This window comes from Condylura cristata, unplaced genomic scaffold (genome assembly GCF_000260355.1).
Source record: "Condylura cristata isolate star-nosed mole 26May11 unplaced genomic scaffold, ConCri1.0 scaffold00004, whole genome shotgun sequence".
Classification (NCBI taxonomy): Eukaryota; Metazoa; Chordata; class Mammalia; order Eulipotyphla; family Talpidae; genus Condylura; species Condylura cristata.
The window spans coordinates 13,122,599-13,142,266 of record NW_004567105.1 but is presented as its reverse complement, the minus strand read 5'-3'; the positions used below and the strand labels follow the sequence as shown (position 1 = coordinate 13,142,266).

The window sequence follows — 19,668 nt, the reverse complement described above, 5'->3', positions numbered from 1 at the left end:
TCACTGTGCTGTGTGCACAATCCCTAGGACTTACTTTGTAACTGGGCCTTTGTACCTCCATCTGGCTTCACTCATTTCCCCCACCCCTTGCTGACGCTATTTTAAAATGCCTCTAGTAACTTTGGCTGCTTCTGAGGGCGCATTACACACACGCTGTACGAGGTCATCTCCATCTCAGGCTTGGCCAGCAACTTGCAATCTGCATCTCCCCCGAAACTCCCACTTTGCTTTGGATTCCCTTCTCTAGGTTATATACCTTTGGCTTTAGATCATTTGCAAAATGTCAGTGTCTTCAGAATGTTAGCACTGGCGCTTTCTTAGGTATTCCATGATTCTTTTTCTGCAGCTTTGTAGCTATGACCCTTCTAGTTTTAGCTCCTCTCCAAGGATAATGAATGCAGAAGCTCCGAGCCTGGGGACAGTTCTCCAGTTAGGCCCCTTGTTACACACACCATGAGTGCTCCCTGACAGTCAGAGGACAGCGAGGAGTTCATTCTGGCCTCCCAGATTTCCTAGTGCTAGATTGGCAGATCCTGTTTGTGTAACTGTGTGTGTGTGTGTGTGAGAGTGTGTGTGTGTGTGTGACCACACGCTGAGGGGAGGGAGGGGAACTGGGAGCACATAAAGTTCTTGCTGTACAAAGTTGCAAAGATCTGTTTTAGTATATTTATTTTAGAAAATCAAGTGCCTAACTCAAAATTTTATTTTATTTTATTTTATTTTTTTTTTAAAGATTTATTTATTTATTTGTATAGAACTGGGGTACAGGCCAGAGATGCGGAGGGTGAGAGGATTCACCAGAGACAGAGCGGGAAGCAGAACAGGCAGATCGACAAAGTACACTGCTGAGGGGAGCAGCGGGCGGGGCAGGAGAGGTCTGCCTCGCCATGTGGTCACCTCCGGGGCAGGCGGGGATCGAACTCATGCGGAAGTGGCTTTAGTTTCTCAGTGCAGTGCTTTAACCCGCTGCGCCACCAGGGAGGGCCCAAAAATTTTATTTTTATTGTACAAAATAGAATCAAATACAAAATGGTGTATTTATGCCAAAGTTTCATTATTTCTCACTTATCAGTCTTTTTTTTTTTTTTGTAAAGGATTTATTTATGAATATAAGAACTGAGGTATAGGTCAGAGATGTGGGGGATGACAGGATTCACCAAAAAGTGGCTAGCAGAACAGGTAGACTGACTGAAATACACTGCTGAGGGGAGCAGCAGGTGGATCAGGAGAGGTCTGCCACACCATGTGGGTCAGCTCCTGGCCGGGGATCGAACTAGAGCTGCAGTGGCTGCTGGACAGCTTCACAGTGCGCTTTAGCCCCATGAGCCACCAGGGAGGGCCTGCACTTACCATCTTTTTATAACAAAACAGAGGCCCCCTTTAAAATAAAGTTTCTAACTTCTAATCTAAATAATTCCAAACTAATCCATATCTGACATGTGTGTTATTTCATCTTTCATATCTTTAATCTCAGCTTGAACTATTGTCAAATTAGATATTTTTTCATTTAAGAAAGCAATTTCTTTTTCTCTTTGGACTAAGTCTGTAACCAATCTCCCAATACGGAGTGTTAAGTCATTTACCAATGGTTCCAGTCGGGCAAAGTCCTTCTTTAGGTTATATACCTTTGGCTTTAGATCATTTGCAAAAGTTACTGTCCTCAGAACTTTAGCTCTGTCACTTTCTAAGCTTAATAACCTATCTGTGTGCTTGTTGAAATCACTCGTTAGCTCAGAAAGTATCTTCTTCACAGAGTTAATTCTTTGTGAATTTTCAGATGCTGTCTTTCGGAGCATTGATGTTCGGTCAATGCTACTTGAAAGAAGATCACCTATGTTTCTTACTGTATTTTTTTCTACTGTCTCTATTTTATTTTCTAGTTCTTGTACAGAATCTGTCAATGTTGTTACATCAGTTACTAGACCTGAGATACGTCGAATATCTGTTTTTACAGTTGAGATCTTGAGTCCAACATTTTTTGCCACAGAAGTTGTACTTTGGTCTACTTTTGTAACATCTTCTGAAAGAGCCGTCAAGTTATTATTCAGTATATTCTGTTTCTCAGTTATCCCACTAGACCAAGTTTTCACCTCATGAATTTCCTTCTGTAGACGCTTTAGATGAGCAATTATTTGCAAAGACTTTAATTGTTCCATCATAACTTCAGACTTGTGGCACTGTAAGAAAATATAGTAACAAGAATTAAAGTGATTAGAAAGTTAACATTGACATTTCAACCTAAATTTTGTTTGTTTTTTAAACTGTGACTTTACTGTTCTGGAAAGCATTTGGTGAAAGATGTACTGGGCCTCCAGTTCTCTCTTCAGTGACAAAATGAGCTGAACAAGAAATAGGTGTTTTTAAGTTGCTGGAGAAAGAAGAAATGTTCTCCCAATGAGTTCTGGTGTATTTGGGAGAGTCAAACAAGACTGTATAACTTCTAAAACACAAGTTTGTATTTATTACAAGTGCTACAACAAGGGTCAAGTGTCCAGGACTCTAGTATATGCTCTATTGTTCAATAATGCATGAGCAGTCATGGAGCCATAACTCCATGATATGTTAAAAATTAAATTGAGTTCCTAGATGTTGTTAAGCAACTTAACAACATTGTGGCCTCAACTCAATTTAATAGCTTAGTAGAGAAGACAGGTATGTAGAAACAAAACCAAAACACAAATCAAATTCTATCTCATGTTTCTAAAATTCTGTGATACAAATACAAGTAGTTCTTAATTTTTGCTTACTTTCATTACTGTCCTTCTCCATTGTCCACTGTATACTGATTCTTCTAAATTGTCATTTTGGTTAATTCGATGCATTTCCTGAGCTATGATTGCTTGACAGTATTTCAGGTTGTTTTGAGTGCTGCTGGTATATGAGTTTTTTTTTTTTTTATAACAGCATTAGGATTAGTTGGCTGTTCTGTCATGGTTTTGAAAATCTGTACCCTCAGTTAATAAAATTAAGAGTGAAGAGGAAAAGGAAAAATTAAAGGACTGATTACAGTGATAAGGCAGCTAAATTTCATAAACAATATAAAACTGAAACAAAGGTAGAAATTGTCAGGTGAGACTATAATAAGACTTCCTTGGGAAGGCTAACTTAAACCTATCAAACATGTGCTCAACTCTACAGAAAAATAATTGAAGAACTGCAAAATGTTGGAAATATATTGTTATGGCCTTTGTCCAAAAACAAATGCCCACTGTGATTACACTGTATATTTAACTTTTAACTCATTTTCTAGGAAGGCATTGTTTTAAAGTGAAGATTGTCGATAGATTTCTACTGGTAAAATCAATTTGAGTCAATACATTTGATACTGTGTTGATATGATTAAGAACAGCCTTTGCTTTCAGGAAGTTTGTAGTTTTATTTGGGAAAGAAAATAAATGCAATATATAAAATTCAGAAAACTAGAAATAAAAAAATCAAACATACAGGCAAAAAAATCATTTTGACCAAATAAGATACGAAGCTTAATTTAAAGCCATCAAGATGGGGCTTCTGGTGGTGCAGAGTTAGAGACAGCACTATAAAGCTATTGCTACACAATGCAGCACGAGTTCCATCCCTGGCCAGGGAGCTGACCCACATGGTGCAGCAGACCTCTCCTGTCTTGCCTGCTGCTCTCCTCAGCAGTGTGTTTCAGCCAATCTGCCTTTTCTGCTCCCCACTCTGCCTCTGGTGAATCCTTTCATTCCCCTGCATCTCTGGCCTACACCTCAGTTCTTGTATGTATAACTAAGTAAATCTTAAAAAAAAAAATAAAGCCATCAAGATGATGGGAGATCAAAGGAATTATGTGTAGTAAAGGAAGTCAGAATGACAGAGACAAATATTGCATATTTATACAGCAGGTGATTTGGCAAAGTACTTACAGAAACTACCAAACCAAAATGTCTGAAAAAATAAAAACATCAAATTTTTTTTCAAAGCAATTGTATATTGTTGTCTTTAAAATACATTTTATGAATTACCATTCTTAAATTTAATTTGCTAGTTGACTCAGCTGAACTTCTGAGATTTTAGCAACATTAACTTAGTTTTACTTAACACAAATAAAAATTTACAGCGCTGGTAATATTTTTATAGTAGCTTTTAAAAAGCAGTTAACTATTTAAGTTGCAAAAAAAAAATAACTAGCTGAAATTTGGGAGTGAATTCAAAGTTATAACTCCTCCTCTTTACCCTATTATATTATTTGTTTTTAATTGTATTTTAGGATTTTCTCCTTAATAGGTTTATGCTGTGCTAATTATTGGTGAGAAAGGATTTCCAAATGATAGTGAAGTTAGACTGTGAAACTTATTGTGGATATGAATTAGCAGTAGCCACAAATAGGAAGGAAATCAAGTAGTGATTGCAAAATCATGCTTTATTTTTAAGGGGAAAGTTTTGCAATAAAGTGTATTGCTGAAACAGAGGTTCCCAAGGGTGAAAGGAGTAAATGACTGACTTTCAACTATTTTTAAGTTATCTCTGGGAGAGTCGATGTAGCTTAGGAGCATTGTACAATTGAGATACCTCAAAAGAGCTTAATAGTCTTACAAGGATTAGATGATTAAGTAGATGCTAGTAAGTGTCTTTGTTTCACTTGGTAGCTTATAAGAGCAATTTTCATGAACTTCTATTGAGCTTTACTAAAATAAAACTCAGTAATGTGGTCATTTAGATATTGTTCTACTGAAAAAATTTTTTTAAATCAAGACTTATTTAAGCTATTTGCCTAAGATGGACACAAGAATTGGAAATTACTAGTGGTTCCAAAGATCTGGCAGGTTCTTATTTATGCAAAATACTAAGCTAGATCCTTTTTGGTAATATTAAAAATTGTCTGGATCTATAAGCGGGGCCACAATGGCTCAAGGGAATGACCTCTGGCTTCAGTTGGCCTTTCAAAAACTTTGCTAAAGTATCTTTGAACTGTGCAAAGATCCTTTCCTGGAAATAGCTTATGGGTCTCTACAATTTTAATACAGTTAAAGACAGAAGAAATCTTTTTTTTTTATTACAAAGTTTATTTTTACATCATTTTGCACATTTTTTTTTCCATCTCGATTGTAATCCCCATGGGTTTCCCATCACCAAATCACCCCTGTGCCACCACCATAGTCCCGTGCATTTCCCTCCCCCCCCCCCCCCCCTTTTTGATCCCATTCCCCACTCCACCCCCCACAAAATGTCTCTGGTCTATGGTTGTTCATTATTTTTGTTATTTTCTTGCCTGGTCCATTACACTCCTGCTATGAGTGAAACCATCCGGTGAAATCTTTTTTTTTTTTTTAAAGATTTATTGATTGCTGCATCAATCCTAGACATTCTTGATACACCAGTTTACCAGTAAAAGCCTTTTATTTTTTCCCAACTCCACACATTTCTGATTGCATCACTGAAAAAAATTGGCTACATCTTTCCCCTAATATCATTTTATTATGTCCATATCTTCTTACCCCAAGAGCTGTGGAATAGGCCAGAGATATGTGTGTGTGGGGGGGGTGGTGGTGGTGGTGAGAGGATTCACCAGAAACAGAGTGTTGAGCAGAACAGACAAAATGATTGAAATACCCTGCTGAGGGGAGCAGGGGACAAGAAAGGAGAGGTCTGCTGCACCATGTGGGTCACTTTCCTGGTCAGGGATAGAATTTGTGCTGTAGTGGCTGTAATAGCTTCATAGTGCTAAGACTCAACCCCTTGTCCAACAGGAAGGCCCCAAAACAGAAGAAATCTTGAGATTATTTGTTATAAATCCCTCCCTTTAAAAGTTAAAAAGACTGAAAAAAAAATTAAATGTCCAAGAATGTAGTTGGTGGTAAAGCCTAAATTACAAAACCAGTCTAGGGTTTTCTCCACCAACTGTTTTCCCACTTTCCTTAAAGATTTATAGATTCCTGCTATGCCCATGGCACAGCTGTTTTAGATCACAGTTATAGTTTTTGAGTGAGATCAGAAGTGTACAAAGTTGGAAAAGAACATAAGGCTTTTATTGATAAATTGATGTATCAAGAATGCCTAGGATTGATGTGGAAAATTGAGTTAACTACACATGGTGTAGTTTCATGGTGACACGGCAGTGGACACACTTTGCTGAATCTCAGCCTTTTGAATTCTAAGGCGAGTTCTGCTGGTAGCAGATTTCTTTTCGTCTCCCTGGTTGAGTAGTAGCAGGTTGTAGTTGTATAGTGGATGTGAGTGGCCTCTGGTAGAACAGACCGAGCAGCCTGATCGCAAGATTCCCAATCTTGTTGAACCTCAACCTCCTCATTTGTAAATTGGCCAAGCTGTGGTGAGAATTAGTGATAATGCAAGTCAAGTGACAAACAAAATGACTGGGATATAGGTGAAAAATACCGGCATTGTTAAATGACCCTGCAGAATGGAAAATGTTTCTCTTACAATTGTCACAATACATATAGTGGCCTACTTGTTCCCATTCATTTTCTGTAACTACTATGATGTGTTATTTACAAGTAAATGAAGTTGTATCAAGTCTGCTGATAGGTCAAAAAAATAATTAGAAGGGTAGAGGACAAGAAATCACATCTTCCCTGACAAGATGGAAGTAGAAACAACAAAGTTCAAGTTAATTTAATAATCTATTTTATTAGTATAAAAACGGAAGCAAATAGATACAATATCATCAGTGCACATGGAAATGGCAAGTATGGCCCACGGAGCAGTGTCCCTCAGTTCATCCTGACCCATGTCTTTCTACAATTGGTCCTTGGAAGCCAAAGGAGAGTTTATTTGGAATTCTCAAATCTGCTGACTTAAATAATAACCTGACCACAACTGTCCTTGGTGTTTGACTGCTTTTAAATTGAGTTTAATGTCACTGAACTGGGACTACAATTGGCTTATTAGTAAGAACAAACAAGTAAAATTTCCATGTGTAGTTAACTCAATTTTCCACATCAATCCTAGGCATTCTTGATGCATCAATTTATCAATAAAAGCCTTATGTTCTTTTCCAACTTTGTACACTTCTGATCTCATCTTACTATGTCCATATCTTCCCACTAGTGACTCTAACACTGTATCTAATTTTGAATAGATAAAATCACAAATGTCAAGCAAAATTGGCTGGCAATTAATTTGGGAAAATTTTAAAAGGACATATTTTAGTTACATAGTAGTTATCATTTGTCATGATGTTGCCTTTTCCTTTTTAAAATAGGCCGCAGGGCTTAGTTGAGTATTTTTATTCTAAGAATACCTTCTCTAGAGGTCATGTATCTTGCAAATTCAGGTCTGTACACAGTGAGAACCATTAAAAAAAAAAAAAAAAAAACTCAGGGTATACGAAGATAATCCAGAAGTTCATACTTGAAAACATACACTTAGTTCACAGGAAAATCTTTCAATAAGAATTAATCACTTTTTTAAAAAAAGGTTTATTTACTTATGCATATAAGAACTGGGGCACAGGCCAGAAGTGTGGGGGATGAGAGGAATCACCAGAGACAGAGTGTGCAGCGGGCAGGACAGGAGAGGTCTGCTGCACCATTTGGGTCTGCTCCTTGGCGGGGGATCGAACTCACTGCAGTGGCTTCGGAGAGCTCCATAGTGCTGTGCTTTAACCTGTTGCACCACCAGGGAGGGCCTCACCCTTTTTTTTTAAACATTCTCACTGTAATTCAGTTTAGAACCTTAGCAAAAAATAAAAATATTTCCCAGACACTGTAGTTATAAAAAAGTGTGTATTTATAGCAAAACATCCTAGGTTCTTCCTCAGGTGTATTACTTTTCATTTTATACAAGATTCTGATGAACTTGGTTGTCTGGATTTTAGCCTGCTCTAAAGTGAGACAGACACATCACCACCAACCTGGATGGCAGAAAAGGCATAAGAAATGGACATAAGGTTGGACAAATAACAAACTGGAGTCATTCAGTGAAATGGTCAACACTCCTCAGTAGCTCCTAGACACAGTAACATACTTGGGTGCAATGTCAGAGGTGAAACTCATAATGATTTCCAATGATATTAGAAAAATATTTTAAAATATTAGATACTTTGCTTTAAAAAAGCAAAGATGTGTTTCAGAAAGTTTATTTAAAATAGTTAAAATGAAATACTAGCTAGTGTTTACAAATATAAGTTTTGATCATCTGGATCATTTGTGTGGACTTTCCCGTAATGGAGGTCAAAGTAAAGTTTATGAAAACACTTCAAATGTATGTGTAGTAGTGTCAGTCATCAAAATCAAAGTAGTAAATTCAAAAATCACCATGGATTTCTTTATTTTCTAGATTATATTCTTCTATAGCTCCCTTTTCTCTTGTGCTTGAATATACTATAAAATCATGAACTTTTCCTTTCAGAACATCCAGTTCATTTTGCATCTTTAATATACTATTATCATACTGAATTCCTTCAAGGGTTTTCTGCATCTCCATTATTTCAGACACTGTTTTCAGCATATCATCTTCCATGTTAAACATCTGAGTGGTCAACTCTTCCATTTTCTTTTCTGTCCCTATTAGGTCCTGAGAGACTTTGAGAACAGAGCGAATAGCACTTTCAATTGTTGGCAAATGTGTCTTGCATTCTTCAACTTTGGGCTCATAGTTAGCAAGTTTATTCGTCAGGTCTTCGTCTCTGGCAAGGAGAGCATGCTGCTTCTCTGCTAACTTCTCAACTGCTTTTGTATCAGCGCCAAGCTGCTCCTCAACTCGCTGAAGATCTTCTTCTTCCTGTCTTTTTACTGTTCTGATATTTCGCAGTGTGCTATCTTCCAAATCTTTCAATCTTTCGGTGAGCAATTTTATTCCTTGCTCAGCTGAGTTAATTTGGACAGTAACTTGAGAATGTATGTGTTTAGATTCTGATTTGAAAATGTCTGTATTAGCATTCATTTCTTCTAGGCTTCTCTTCCAGAAACTTGTAACATTCTGGAATTTCTCTTGAAGGCTCTGCATCTTCTGAGCGAGCATCTCTTCACTATTTTGAATGCCATGCATGATACTTTGGAGGCCAGATACTTCCTGCTCAAACTGGGTCACCAAAGACACCGATGATGTAACGTCCTGCAGGATACTTTCAGTGGACTCAAGCTGCATTTACAACACAAAACAATTCCCAAGGCTACTTAATATAGGGAAACACATTTTAACAGTCACACTTCACATAGGGAAACACACTAACAATCACGTGCCAACTCAAAAGATGTCTACCCAAATATATCAGAATCATAATGACAAACATTCGTTCCTTTAATAGTTATGTTAACATTTTAAATAAATTAACAGATTATATTATTAGAAAAACATATACCTAAATGTATAGTGACAAATGTTTGCACATTTTATGGAGGCATATTCAGGAGAAAAATAATATTAAAGAAGTCTGAAGTGTATCATGTCTTCCTTCAATGGAAAGTTGTGATTTTCAAGGTTATTTGGCTTTACAAGAAACTGTAACTTAGTTATAAAATTTGTTACCTTTTCTAAATTGTGCAGCTCTCTTTGGAGTTTCTTTCCCCATCCCCCTACCCCCCCCACTTTGTTGTATGGACTCTTTGGGAGAAGGTACCAGAATCAGATTCATATAGGCAAGATGAATAAAACTTCAGTTAAGTGAGACAGTCCACATCAAATAGTCACATCAAATAGTCACATGTTCTGAGTGTCTGCACTAGGGCAAGTGTCTGGGATCTCACATGCATCTAGAGCACAGAGTCTGCCTGTGGACCTCATTTCGTGTATGCTCACAGAGGTGACAACCTTAGAGACTATACAGCAAGGCTTGGAAATGATCACAAGGAAGACATAACACTATACAAAATACAGTTCTAACCTTAAGCAGCTTAGTTTAATTAGGGAGAAAGACAGGGCTGTCTGCTCTACGACAAGGGAAGATGCTTAGGGGGCACCTGGACCAGACACAAGAGCACAAAATAGTCTAGAAGTATTATCTAATATCTGCTCTGGTTACTTCCTTTTTAAAACATTTATTTACCCATACAAGAGGTGTGGGGAATGGTGGCGAGAGGACTCACCAGAGACAGGGGGGAACAGAACAAGCAGACTGACTGAAATACACTGCTGAAGGGAGCACCAGGCGAGACAGGAGAGTCTGCTGCGCCATGTGGGTCAGCTCCGGGGTCAGGAATGGAACTCAGGCCACTGTGACGGTAGTGCTGAGCCTTAACCCGTGGCCACCAGGGAGGCCCTCAGAATGCATTTTAATTGCAACCAAATGTTTCATTTAAAAAGCTAACACGATTTTCTTCACATTTTAGGTATATGAAGTCTCTATCTCCTGCTGATTTTTCAATCTTGTTGCCTCTGAACAGAGAACCCCAAAACAGTTACACCAGATTCCAACTAGGGCCCCAGGCCAGCATGCCAACTCCTCCCCAGAGGTCCTGTGCTTAGAATCTCCTGGCCTGCAGGGTGTATAGTTTTCACCTATGGCTTCTTTCTTCTGGGGATTCTATGTTCATGAGGCTACAGAAACTTGGATCCTCTATTTAATTTCTATTTTTATAACATTCTCGCTTACCCTGGTGCCAAGCACAAATGCTTCTCTACCTTTAGGACACAGGGAGGGTCTGAGTCAGTGAATAAATGAACAAACATGATGCCTTACTGATTACAGGTGACCCTTCCTGAGAGGTGCAGTGGTCACAAACTTGTTTTTACCACATCACATTTCTAAGAATAAGAGTGATAATGCATAGAGTGAAAACCAGCATGTGCAGCTTGAAGAACCACAATATAGACACAGAACTAAATTTTCACTTGGCTATGAAACAGTATTTATTTTTAGGTTAGTTATTCTTGTGTGTATATATCTATGTGCTTACCAAGGGGAAAGTAAATGAAAAAAAAGAATCAGTGAATCTTTGTCCCACAAGTGTTATTCCTATTCTAATTTTATACCTAAAGAGCAATCCTCATTCAGTGCTATAGACATTTGATACTTATAATAGACACAACCTGCAAGCTGACTGTAGATTTGAGGCACACAGCAGGGGTGGGGGAAAGAGTCCGAGCAGCGGAGGAAGAGCATAAGGGACTATGGTGATAGATCACAGATGCTGTGGCGGTGGGAGAACTACAGATACACCTGAGAGGAGAATCAAATACTGCCCCAAGTACTGAATCTAAAAGCAAACGAGAAAACAAATCACATCAATGGGAGTGTATTTTTTAAACTACATTTGTTATACAAAAGGGTTCTTGTTTTCTCAAATGTAGTCTGAGTCTAAACTACATGGAAATTAGACTATGAAGAGGAAGAAAGACCAGTGAAAGTTAAAAATAAAAAAAAGTAGTGGTCTGAAAGCAGGAAGAAATTATAGATTGGGATAGAAGTGTGGTAGTGAGAAAGAGAAAAATGGGAAAACCTCCCACATAAGTCAACTAATGGTTACCTTTTCTGAAATCAAGTTGATTTTACTTTGAAGTCCTTGGAACTCATTGCTTTCTATTTTCAGCAACTGGTATTGCCTTTCCACCTTTGCAAATTTTTCCGACTGCTGAAATACAAACCTGGAAGAGGAAGAAGAAAAATCATTATCTCTTAATTCACATACAGGTAAGGCTGAACTTGAAAGAATTTTATACCCACTTGTGGTAAGGACCACAACAATTCTGGTTACGGGAAACGGCAGTTTATATGAATTTATGTCAACATTAAAGGGGTGGTTGTGCGGTTGTCTACACAGAGTATTAACTGTTCTGCTTAGGCAAAGAGCAACACAGCTCCTGCACAAGCTCACAGCCTAGTGAGATGATGTGGTAGCCACTATACTTGTATGTAAAAGAAATATTTTTGAGGAAGAAATGATGAATTGGACTGCGCTGGTAGTGCAATGGGTTAAGTGCAGCACTATGAGGCTGTCTGCAACCATTGTAGCACGAGTTCAATCCCCAGCCAGGGAGGTGACCCACATTGCGTGGCAGACCTCTCCTGTCTCATCTGTAGCTCCTCACTTTCAGTGGATCTGTCTGCCTGTTCTGCTCCTCATTCTGTCTGGTGATTACTCTCACCCCTCACACCTTTGGCATGTACCCTAATCCTTGTGTGCATGGATGAATAAATTAAAAAAAAAAGAAATGATGAACTACTTTGAACAGTTATGTTCCTGTTGAACAGAGAACCCCAAAACAGGGAGGGCCCTAATATCTTCTTTGTTTTACACCATAGTCTTTTCCAAGACTCTGACTTGTTGGTTTGGGATGTGACTTGACTATTGGAAAGTTTGAAAGCTCTCCAGATTATCTGTGTGCGCAGGCAGGTTGAAAGCTATTAATTGGCACTGTTTTGTGAAGATGACTTTTCCTGAAAAGACATGTTAAGATCCCTAGGCTCAGTGGAGATGTGAAAAGCTTCTGAGCTTTGTGCTTCATTGTAAAGGGGTTATGTTTTAAACTCAGAAATGTCATCATTAGGCTAACTGCTGTGTTAGCAAAAGCTAAGACAGACTTTTGCTTTTTAAACAAATGTTTACAATGTTGGAAGGAAAAATTCCTTTTGATGATGGCAAAGGTCTATCCCAAGAGGTAATAGTGAGTAAAGTAACTCCAGACCACAAAATTAGCACAGATCAATTTTTCTTGTGTATGCTAATATGAACTTTAAAACTTCTGGTTATGAGAAAACACCATTATCCTAATTTTCCAAGATGAATGACTTAATTTTATTTTTTGATTGGCTGTTTTACTCTTGACTTTTAAGAGGTTCTTTTCAGAGTATAGACTTCAGACTTGCAGACAGAGTCCACCCTATCTAGATTTAATTTCAGTGACAATGTTATACCTTTTTTCTATAAATCTTAATGTTTATTCAGAATAGAATCATTATTATGAGACTTTGTGTGAAGGTTGACACACTGCAATATTACATTATAGGCTTTTGATTTTTTTTTTAAGGATTAATTTTTTTTATTACAAAAGTTTATTTTTACATCATTTTTATACATTTTTTTTCCATCTCAATTGTAATCCCCTCGGGTTTCCCATCACCAAGTCACCCATGTGCCATCACCATAATCCCGTGCATTTCCCTCCCCCACCCCATTTTTGATCCCATTCCCCACTCCACCCCCACAAAATGTCTCTGGTATATGGTTGTTCATTATTTTTGTTATTTTCCACCTGGTCCATTATACTCCTGCTATGAGTGAAACCATCCGGTATTTTTCTTTCTCTTTCTGGCTTATCTCACTAAGCATGATCTTTTCCAGCTCCATCCAAGTTGCTGCAAGACATGTGTTTCTCTTTTTTGGTTGCTGAGTAATATTCCATTGTATATATGTACCACATCTTTTTTATCCAGTCATCTACTTTTGGGCATTTGGGCTGCTTCCATGTTTTTCCAATTGTAAATAGCAGCAATAAACATGGGGGTACAGGTATCTTTTTCAATCAGTATTTTTGTGTCTTTTGGGTAGATACCTAGGAGTGGGATTGCTGGGTCGTAAGGAAGCTCCATGTTTAGCAGTTTGAGGAACCTCCAAACAGTTTTCCATAGTGGTTGTACTAGTTTGCATTCCCACCAGCAGTGCAGGAGAGTTCCTTTTTCACCACATCCTCGCCAACATTTGTTGTTGCTAGTTTTTTGAAGATGTGCCATTCTCACTGGGGTGAGGTGGTATCTCATTGTGGTTTTAATTTGCATCTCCCTTATTGCGAGTGATGTTGAATATAGGCTTTTGATTTTAATAAAAATTTTAATATCAATGTCTGACCCTTGAACAAATTTAAATATTAAGAAAAACTTGAAGAAAACTGTTGCATTAGTACAGATATCATCTGATAACTTGTACGTTTTTTTTAATGGTTAGATTTGCACCAAAATAAAAGTTTCATCACTGCTACACATGAATAGCATACATAAGAAAAAGCAAGCATAAAACTGACTTGGTAATGAAAAGTGGTTTTATGAGTCAGAAATGTATACTGAGTGAAGGTAGTTTTGATTTTGAAGAGTTTGAAATTGGCTTCCTGGCTTCAACGGTGCTTTGTTTTAGTCAAGGCTTTTCTTCTTTTCTCATTAAACTTTGCTTTCTTGGGTCTCAAAATTCTGTGACAGGTTTTTGGTCAAGTTGTTTCCAGGTAGATTGTCCTCATAGGATTTATGTTTGAATGGGGAGCTACACAGACATACCAAAAAGTAAAATAGCAAGCCACATGGTAAAAGTGATATGGAGAAAAAAAAAATGGGGAGGCTGCATTAGCAGGAGTGTGAGTTGTCCCTGGGCCACTGTCTTGTGGTGAATCTCCTCTAAGAGGAATGACTTCGAAGTGAAATTTGAGCAAACAGAAGTAAGTTTGCACATTTTGATGCAGACAGTTGGGCTGGAAGTGTTCAAGCAGGGAATTAATGAACATTTTACTAGAAAAAAGCAGTATTCTGGGCTTGTTCTTCCTCTGCCAGACACACCTGACTTTAAAAAACTAACTGCCACAGACAAATATGGAACACTTCACAAATTTGCATGGCATCCTCAGGAGGGGCCATGCTAATCTCTGCACTGTTCTAACTTTAGGATAGGTGTGCTGAAGGCAAAACTGAGTCAAGGTTTCAAAAGGAGCAGATTACTTCAGTTTAGAGACAAATTAGGGTCTGTTAAGGGCCAGTCTCTAGTAGGAGAAAGAAGAGAATTATAAATAGTTTCGGACTAGGTATTTCTATTTCTAGGGTCGGTCTTGACTTCTTTTTCCATTAAGAAGGGCACAGAATATCATATGGCTTAAAGCGTGGGGCTGGGCAACTTTGCTTTTGCAGTTTACTGGCTATATAACCAACCACTTTGGGAAAGTTACTTATCTTTGCCATGCAAGTTACTTATCTACAGCTTCATTCAGCACAATTCTGAATGTTCAGGAAAATACTGACCATATTCCATTTTTTAAGAGGCTGAGCATTTAAAGATAATGGTCTTTTAGATAAAACTCCTTCAACAGAAAATAAAAGATGAAAATGAACTTAGCAAAGATTTTGCAGTAGAAAAGATTTTTAGAGAAAGTTATATAAGCAAAAACCCTGAGTTAATTGAATTGTTCAAAGAGCTTTTAATTTTCTGTAGCTAATTATCATAAATGCAATGAAAAATTTTTATGAAGGCAATTTAAAAATCCATTGAAATTCCCAGAAAAAGCTTTTAAAAAATTTTCACAATAGAACTTTCACAGTGCTGTGCTTTAATCCGTTGTGCCACCAGGGAGGGCCACAATAGAACTTTCAAATGACAAAATTTCTATGCAATTAAGCAAGTTGGAAAGGTTTTGTGTGTTTAACTTCACACCTGAATTTTTGAAAAGCAGATTTAAGAATTTTCATAAATCCTCTTACCTGATATTTTTCTTTAGGAGTTTAGAGAGGAGGTATGTAAACTAACATTGAAGAAACTTAGTTTCGGGCAACTGTTATCACCAACATTGTTTCACTCATAAGTTTAGGACAGAGAGATGTTCAAGTACCACACTTTTGTTATGCATTACCTGTTTACTTTCCAAACAAGGATCCAGAGACTAAAGGATCCAGAAGACAGATACAGTTGATGCTTGAAATCTTCTCTGTGCAGTGGAAGGGTTCAAATCGCACAGCTGTCCCCAATTTAAGTGTGAAAAGGTGGATAAGTTTTGTTTAGGAGTACAAGGATAGGCATGCTTGATGTTGTATTTAACAACCAGGACTGTGTCAGTACAGTAAGCATTAAATAAAGATGTGGTAGACCAACTTTTAATGTTGAACCATGTTTTTCTATAGGGGAAGATCTCAATGGTTTTGGTGTAAGTCTAGTATGCCTTTAAGTACTCTGAGATGTCAAGTTTATTTATTTATTAAATAATTATTTATTTATGTATACAAGAGCTGGGATGCAGGCCAGGAGTGTGGGGGTAGGGTGGGGGTGGGGGTGGGTAAGAGGATTCACCAGAGAAGGGAGCAGAAAAGGCAAATCTACTGAAATACTGAGGGGAGCAACAGGTGAGAGGAGAAGTCTGCTGTGCTATGTGGATTAACTCCCTAGCTGGGGGTCAAACTTGTACTGCAGTGGCTGTGGATAGCTTCATAGCAACTTAACCCCTTGTGTCACTAGGGAGGCCGTTTATTATTTTTTTTAAAGTGTCAAGTTTTTTTTTTTAATTTGAGACATTCTTGCAAATGTTTTACCAGAGTTTCTCCCTGGTGGCACAACAGGTTAAAAGCACAGCACTATGAAGCTATTGCAGCCACTGCGGCATGAGTTCGATCCCTAGTCAGGGAGATGACCCACATGGCGCGGCAGATCTTTCCTGACCCGCCCGCTGCTCCCCTCAGCATTATATTTCAGTGCATCTGCCTGTTCTGCTCCCTACTTTGTCTCTGGTGAATCCTCTCAACCCCTGCACCTCTGGCCTGTACCCCAGTTCTGTATGCATAAATATATAAATCTTTAGGAAAAAAAAAAACACAAGTCTTACCAGAATAAATTTTATTTCCAAATGTACCACAAATAAGTATTTGGTACAAGCAGTGACCAGATATTTATACTTCAAATGTTGTGGCAAAATATAACCACAAAAGCCATAAAAGTTAACTTTTTTTTTTTTAAAGATTTATTTATTTGTGCACCCAGAACTGGGGGAACAGGCCAGAGGCTCAGGGGCAGTGAGAAGCTTCACCAGAGACAGAGTGGGGAGCAGAACAGGCAGATCAATGAAGTATACTGCTGAGGGGAGCAGTGGGCAGGTCAGGAGAGGTCTGCCACAGCATGTGGGTAACCTCCTGGGGCAGGCGGGAATCGAACTTATTCAGAAGTGGCTTAAGCTTCTTAGTGCTATGCTTTAACCCATTGCGCCACCAGGGAGGGCCCAAAGTTAACTATTTTAATAACATTAAATGAATAGTTCTATCCATGTTAGAAATATTCTGTGCACTGTTTTTATTATTTTGTGAAGGCTCTGTTCAAGTGAACTTTCCCCACCAAATGTAACTTCTCTTTATAGTAGGCACTCACAGTAGCTCCTAAACTAAAGTGCCTGTTTTCCAACTCTGCTTGTCTTTTATAGATTCCTTTTTATTATTTTTCTAGAATAGTAATTAAACAATTGAAAAGGTGAACATACGTTGATGCAAATTATCTCATGTATGTTTCAGATAGTTAACAGTTAATACATTTAAGAACTAAAATCAATTGTATTAGTCCAGAAAGAATATCTTTTTGCCTACTAAGTTCTATTAGTGAATGACTTTCCCATTACAATTTTTTGAAGCTCTCTCCTGCAGCTGCCCAAGAAAAAAAGGCTAAGGGGAAGAGGTCTTGGTCCCTGTCCTTGTGGAGAGAGGGAGGCCAGTAAGTGGTAAATGTCTGGCTTGAGAAAGGGCGCAAAGATTCTGGTGCGGGAAATCACACCCAGCCAGAAGGGGAACTCACTTTATCAACTTCATCTGGTTGTAGGGACTAAGAGCAGTCCTCAAGAAAATCAGCTCCAAGTGCCTCCTGCCAGTAACAGCTCACCCAGGCCTTGGGCTGCAAGGCAGCTGCTCTGCTCTTAAACTGCCATAAGGATAGACCAGAGACCAAACAAGACCAGGCAGATGGTTGGCCTGGGCTGAGAAGAAGTTGCTGGCAAAGGGAATGTCCCCACTAAGACATCACTTGTCCTCCCAGCAAGGGCTAACCATGTTGGTGGAAAACAAGAAGGATCAGCTGATGGATAGGGCACACGATCAGTTCCAGTTAGGCTGGCTGACTTCCTGCTGGCCCTGTGTCGGAAGGGCCTACTGCACCACCAAGAGAAAGGTTAGGCTGGGGCCGAAGGTTCAAGGGAGCCTTGTACAGTTGCTTTCATGAGGGTTAACTCAGAAGGCAAAGGAGCCAAACTGGTGGAAGGTGTCACGACCAATTATAATGACAAAGCTGGGATCCGCTGTCATGGGGAACAAAAGTCCTGCATCCAAAAACTGTGGCTCACATAGCCATTCTGGAAAAGGCAAGATTATCGCACTTGCCACCAAACTGGGCTGACGGTATGCTGTTGCCTCGTCCATACAACTCCTTCAGCCAAAAGCAAAAAAGTTTTAAAAATTTACCTAAAGGTCATAGAATTCAAAACTTAAGTTTATTTTATTTTTAAAATTTATTTATACATACAAGAAGGGGGGTAGAGGTCAGAGGTGCCGGGGTGGGTGAGAGGATTCACCAGCGACAGAGTGGGGAGCAGAACAGGCAGATCTACTGAAATACACTGCTGAGGGGAGCAGCAGGCAAAACAAGAGAGGTCTGCTGTGCCATGTGGGTCACCTCCCTGACCCCCTGGCTGCAGTAGTGGCTGCAGATAGCTTCAGAGTGTGTGACTTAAACCCTTGAGCCACCAGGGAAGTGCATTCTTAAAATCAAAATACAATTTGTCCATTAACACAAGTGTCATATTACTTTTTTAAAAAGAAAACATTTAAGAACCAGCGTTCACTACTGCAACAAATCTGATCCAGGAAGGGTCACCAGTAAGGTATAATACAAAATTTAATAGCATCAAAAATGTTCTTGAACAGCCCCTAGGGCATCCACAGTGCTTCTGAAAGTCTGCTGTTGCAGATGAGTTTCTTCCCTATTGGTGACAAACTGAGGGAAATTGTAATTTAAAGGTGAGTCGTGTTATGAAAACAACAAAGGCTATTCCTAAGGAAAACATTGGTGAAAATAAGATCAATAAGTTGGTTTTAAGGTTATTTCTAGTCTTTTTTCTATGATGCCAGTATATCCTTTTTATTAATCTAAAAAGTGTTTAGTTCTAAGTGAACGTCTATAACTTTATACCTTTACAAAATTTTAACCTGTAACCGAAAGAAAGGTTTTAAATTCATAAGGCTGCATCTTGATCAAACTATGAGAAACCCTGACGTTGCTATTAACATTAACGCTTGGTGCTTTGAGATCGTAATGAATTCTTTAAAGGTTTCAAAAGTCACCGTTAGGCCTTAACGGGGAAATGTGTTCTCAACAAACGCTCAGTGGACAGCATGCAACGGCCTGCAGCAACGTGCAAACTTCAGATGTGCAGTAGGCGCTTAATAGTTTGGTGAATCTGCATCTTAAGAAATGGCTGCTAACCGGTTCCCAAACTTGAGCTTCAATTCCAGCTTAGGGATGGGGCCTGCTACCAGCTAAAGCAAGAAAGAAGAAAACTCCCCAAGAGTGGGACTGTCCCTTCTTTGGGGTCCAGGCCGAAAAACAGAAGTGGCAAGTCTGCGGCTGGCAGGTATGGCGCGAGGCCGGGCGGGTGGGGTCGGGGCAGGGACAGGGTCCAGAAGAGGGGGCGATCTCGGGGCCCCCGGGCGTCCACTTACCAGGCCAGGCCCAGGCAGGTTCCCAGCGACAGCAGGCTCAAGCCCGTGCGGGGGTCGGCCCAACTCCCGCCACCACCGCCCCGGGCCTCGGGGCTCTTCCCTCCGTTGCTCCGCTTCCCGGGCTCCGCGGGGGCTCCCTTGGGCCCTGACCTCTTCCGGTTCTTCACCTCATTCATGTCTGGGGACTCTGAGGACACACCCGGGCGCAGTCTCCCCCCTGGGGTAGCGGGACGTGGCCGCCTTAGCCCGTGGGGTGTGTATGGAGGAGGGAAGCCAGGGCAGAGACCGCGCCCCTCCCGGCTCTGGCGCCGCCCAGAAACCGCGTTCCCTTGGCTCCAGCCTGCTAGATGCCCCAGCTGCGTCCGGCAGCATCCTCG

General features: G+C 39.5%; 1 protein-coding gene across 3 annotated transcripts; it reads right to left on the bottom strand.

Moving 5' to 3' along the window:
• Positions 1-1,292: 1,292 nt before the first annotated feature.
• IKBIP (IKBKB interacting protein) lies at positions 1,293-19,610 on the bottom strand. 3 transcript variants are annotated; one of them, XM_012735024.1, is made up of 4 exons: positions 19,292-19,610; positions 11,385-11,502; positions 8,235-9,060; positions 2,074-2,177 (listed from the first exon to the last, which is right to left on the bottom strand). In XM_012735024.1, exons 1-4 carry the CDS (start codon positions 19,465-19,467, stop codon positions 2,164-2,166), a joined length of 1,134 nt encoding a protein of 377 aa, XP_012590478.1. In that variant the 5' UTR covers positions 19,468-19,610; the 3' UTR covers positions 2,074-2,163. The 3 variants fall into 3 exon arrangements, with proteins under 3 accessions (XP_004675843.1, XP_012590478.1, XP_004675842.1); XM_004675786.2 differs by lacking the exon at positions 8,235-9,060 and having other exon boundaries at positions 1,293-2,177; XM_004675785.2 differs by lacking the exon at positions 2,074-2,177 and having other exon boundaries at positions 7,562-9,060.
• Positions 19,611-19,668: the final 58 nt, after the last annotated feature.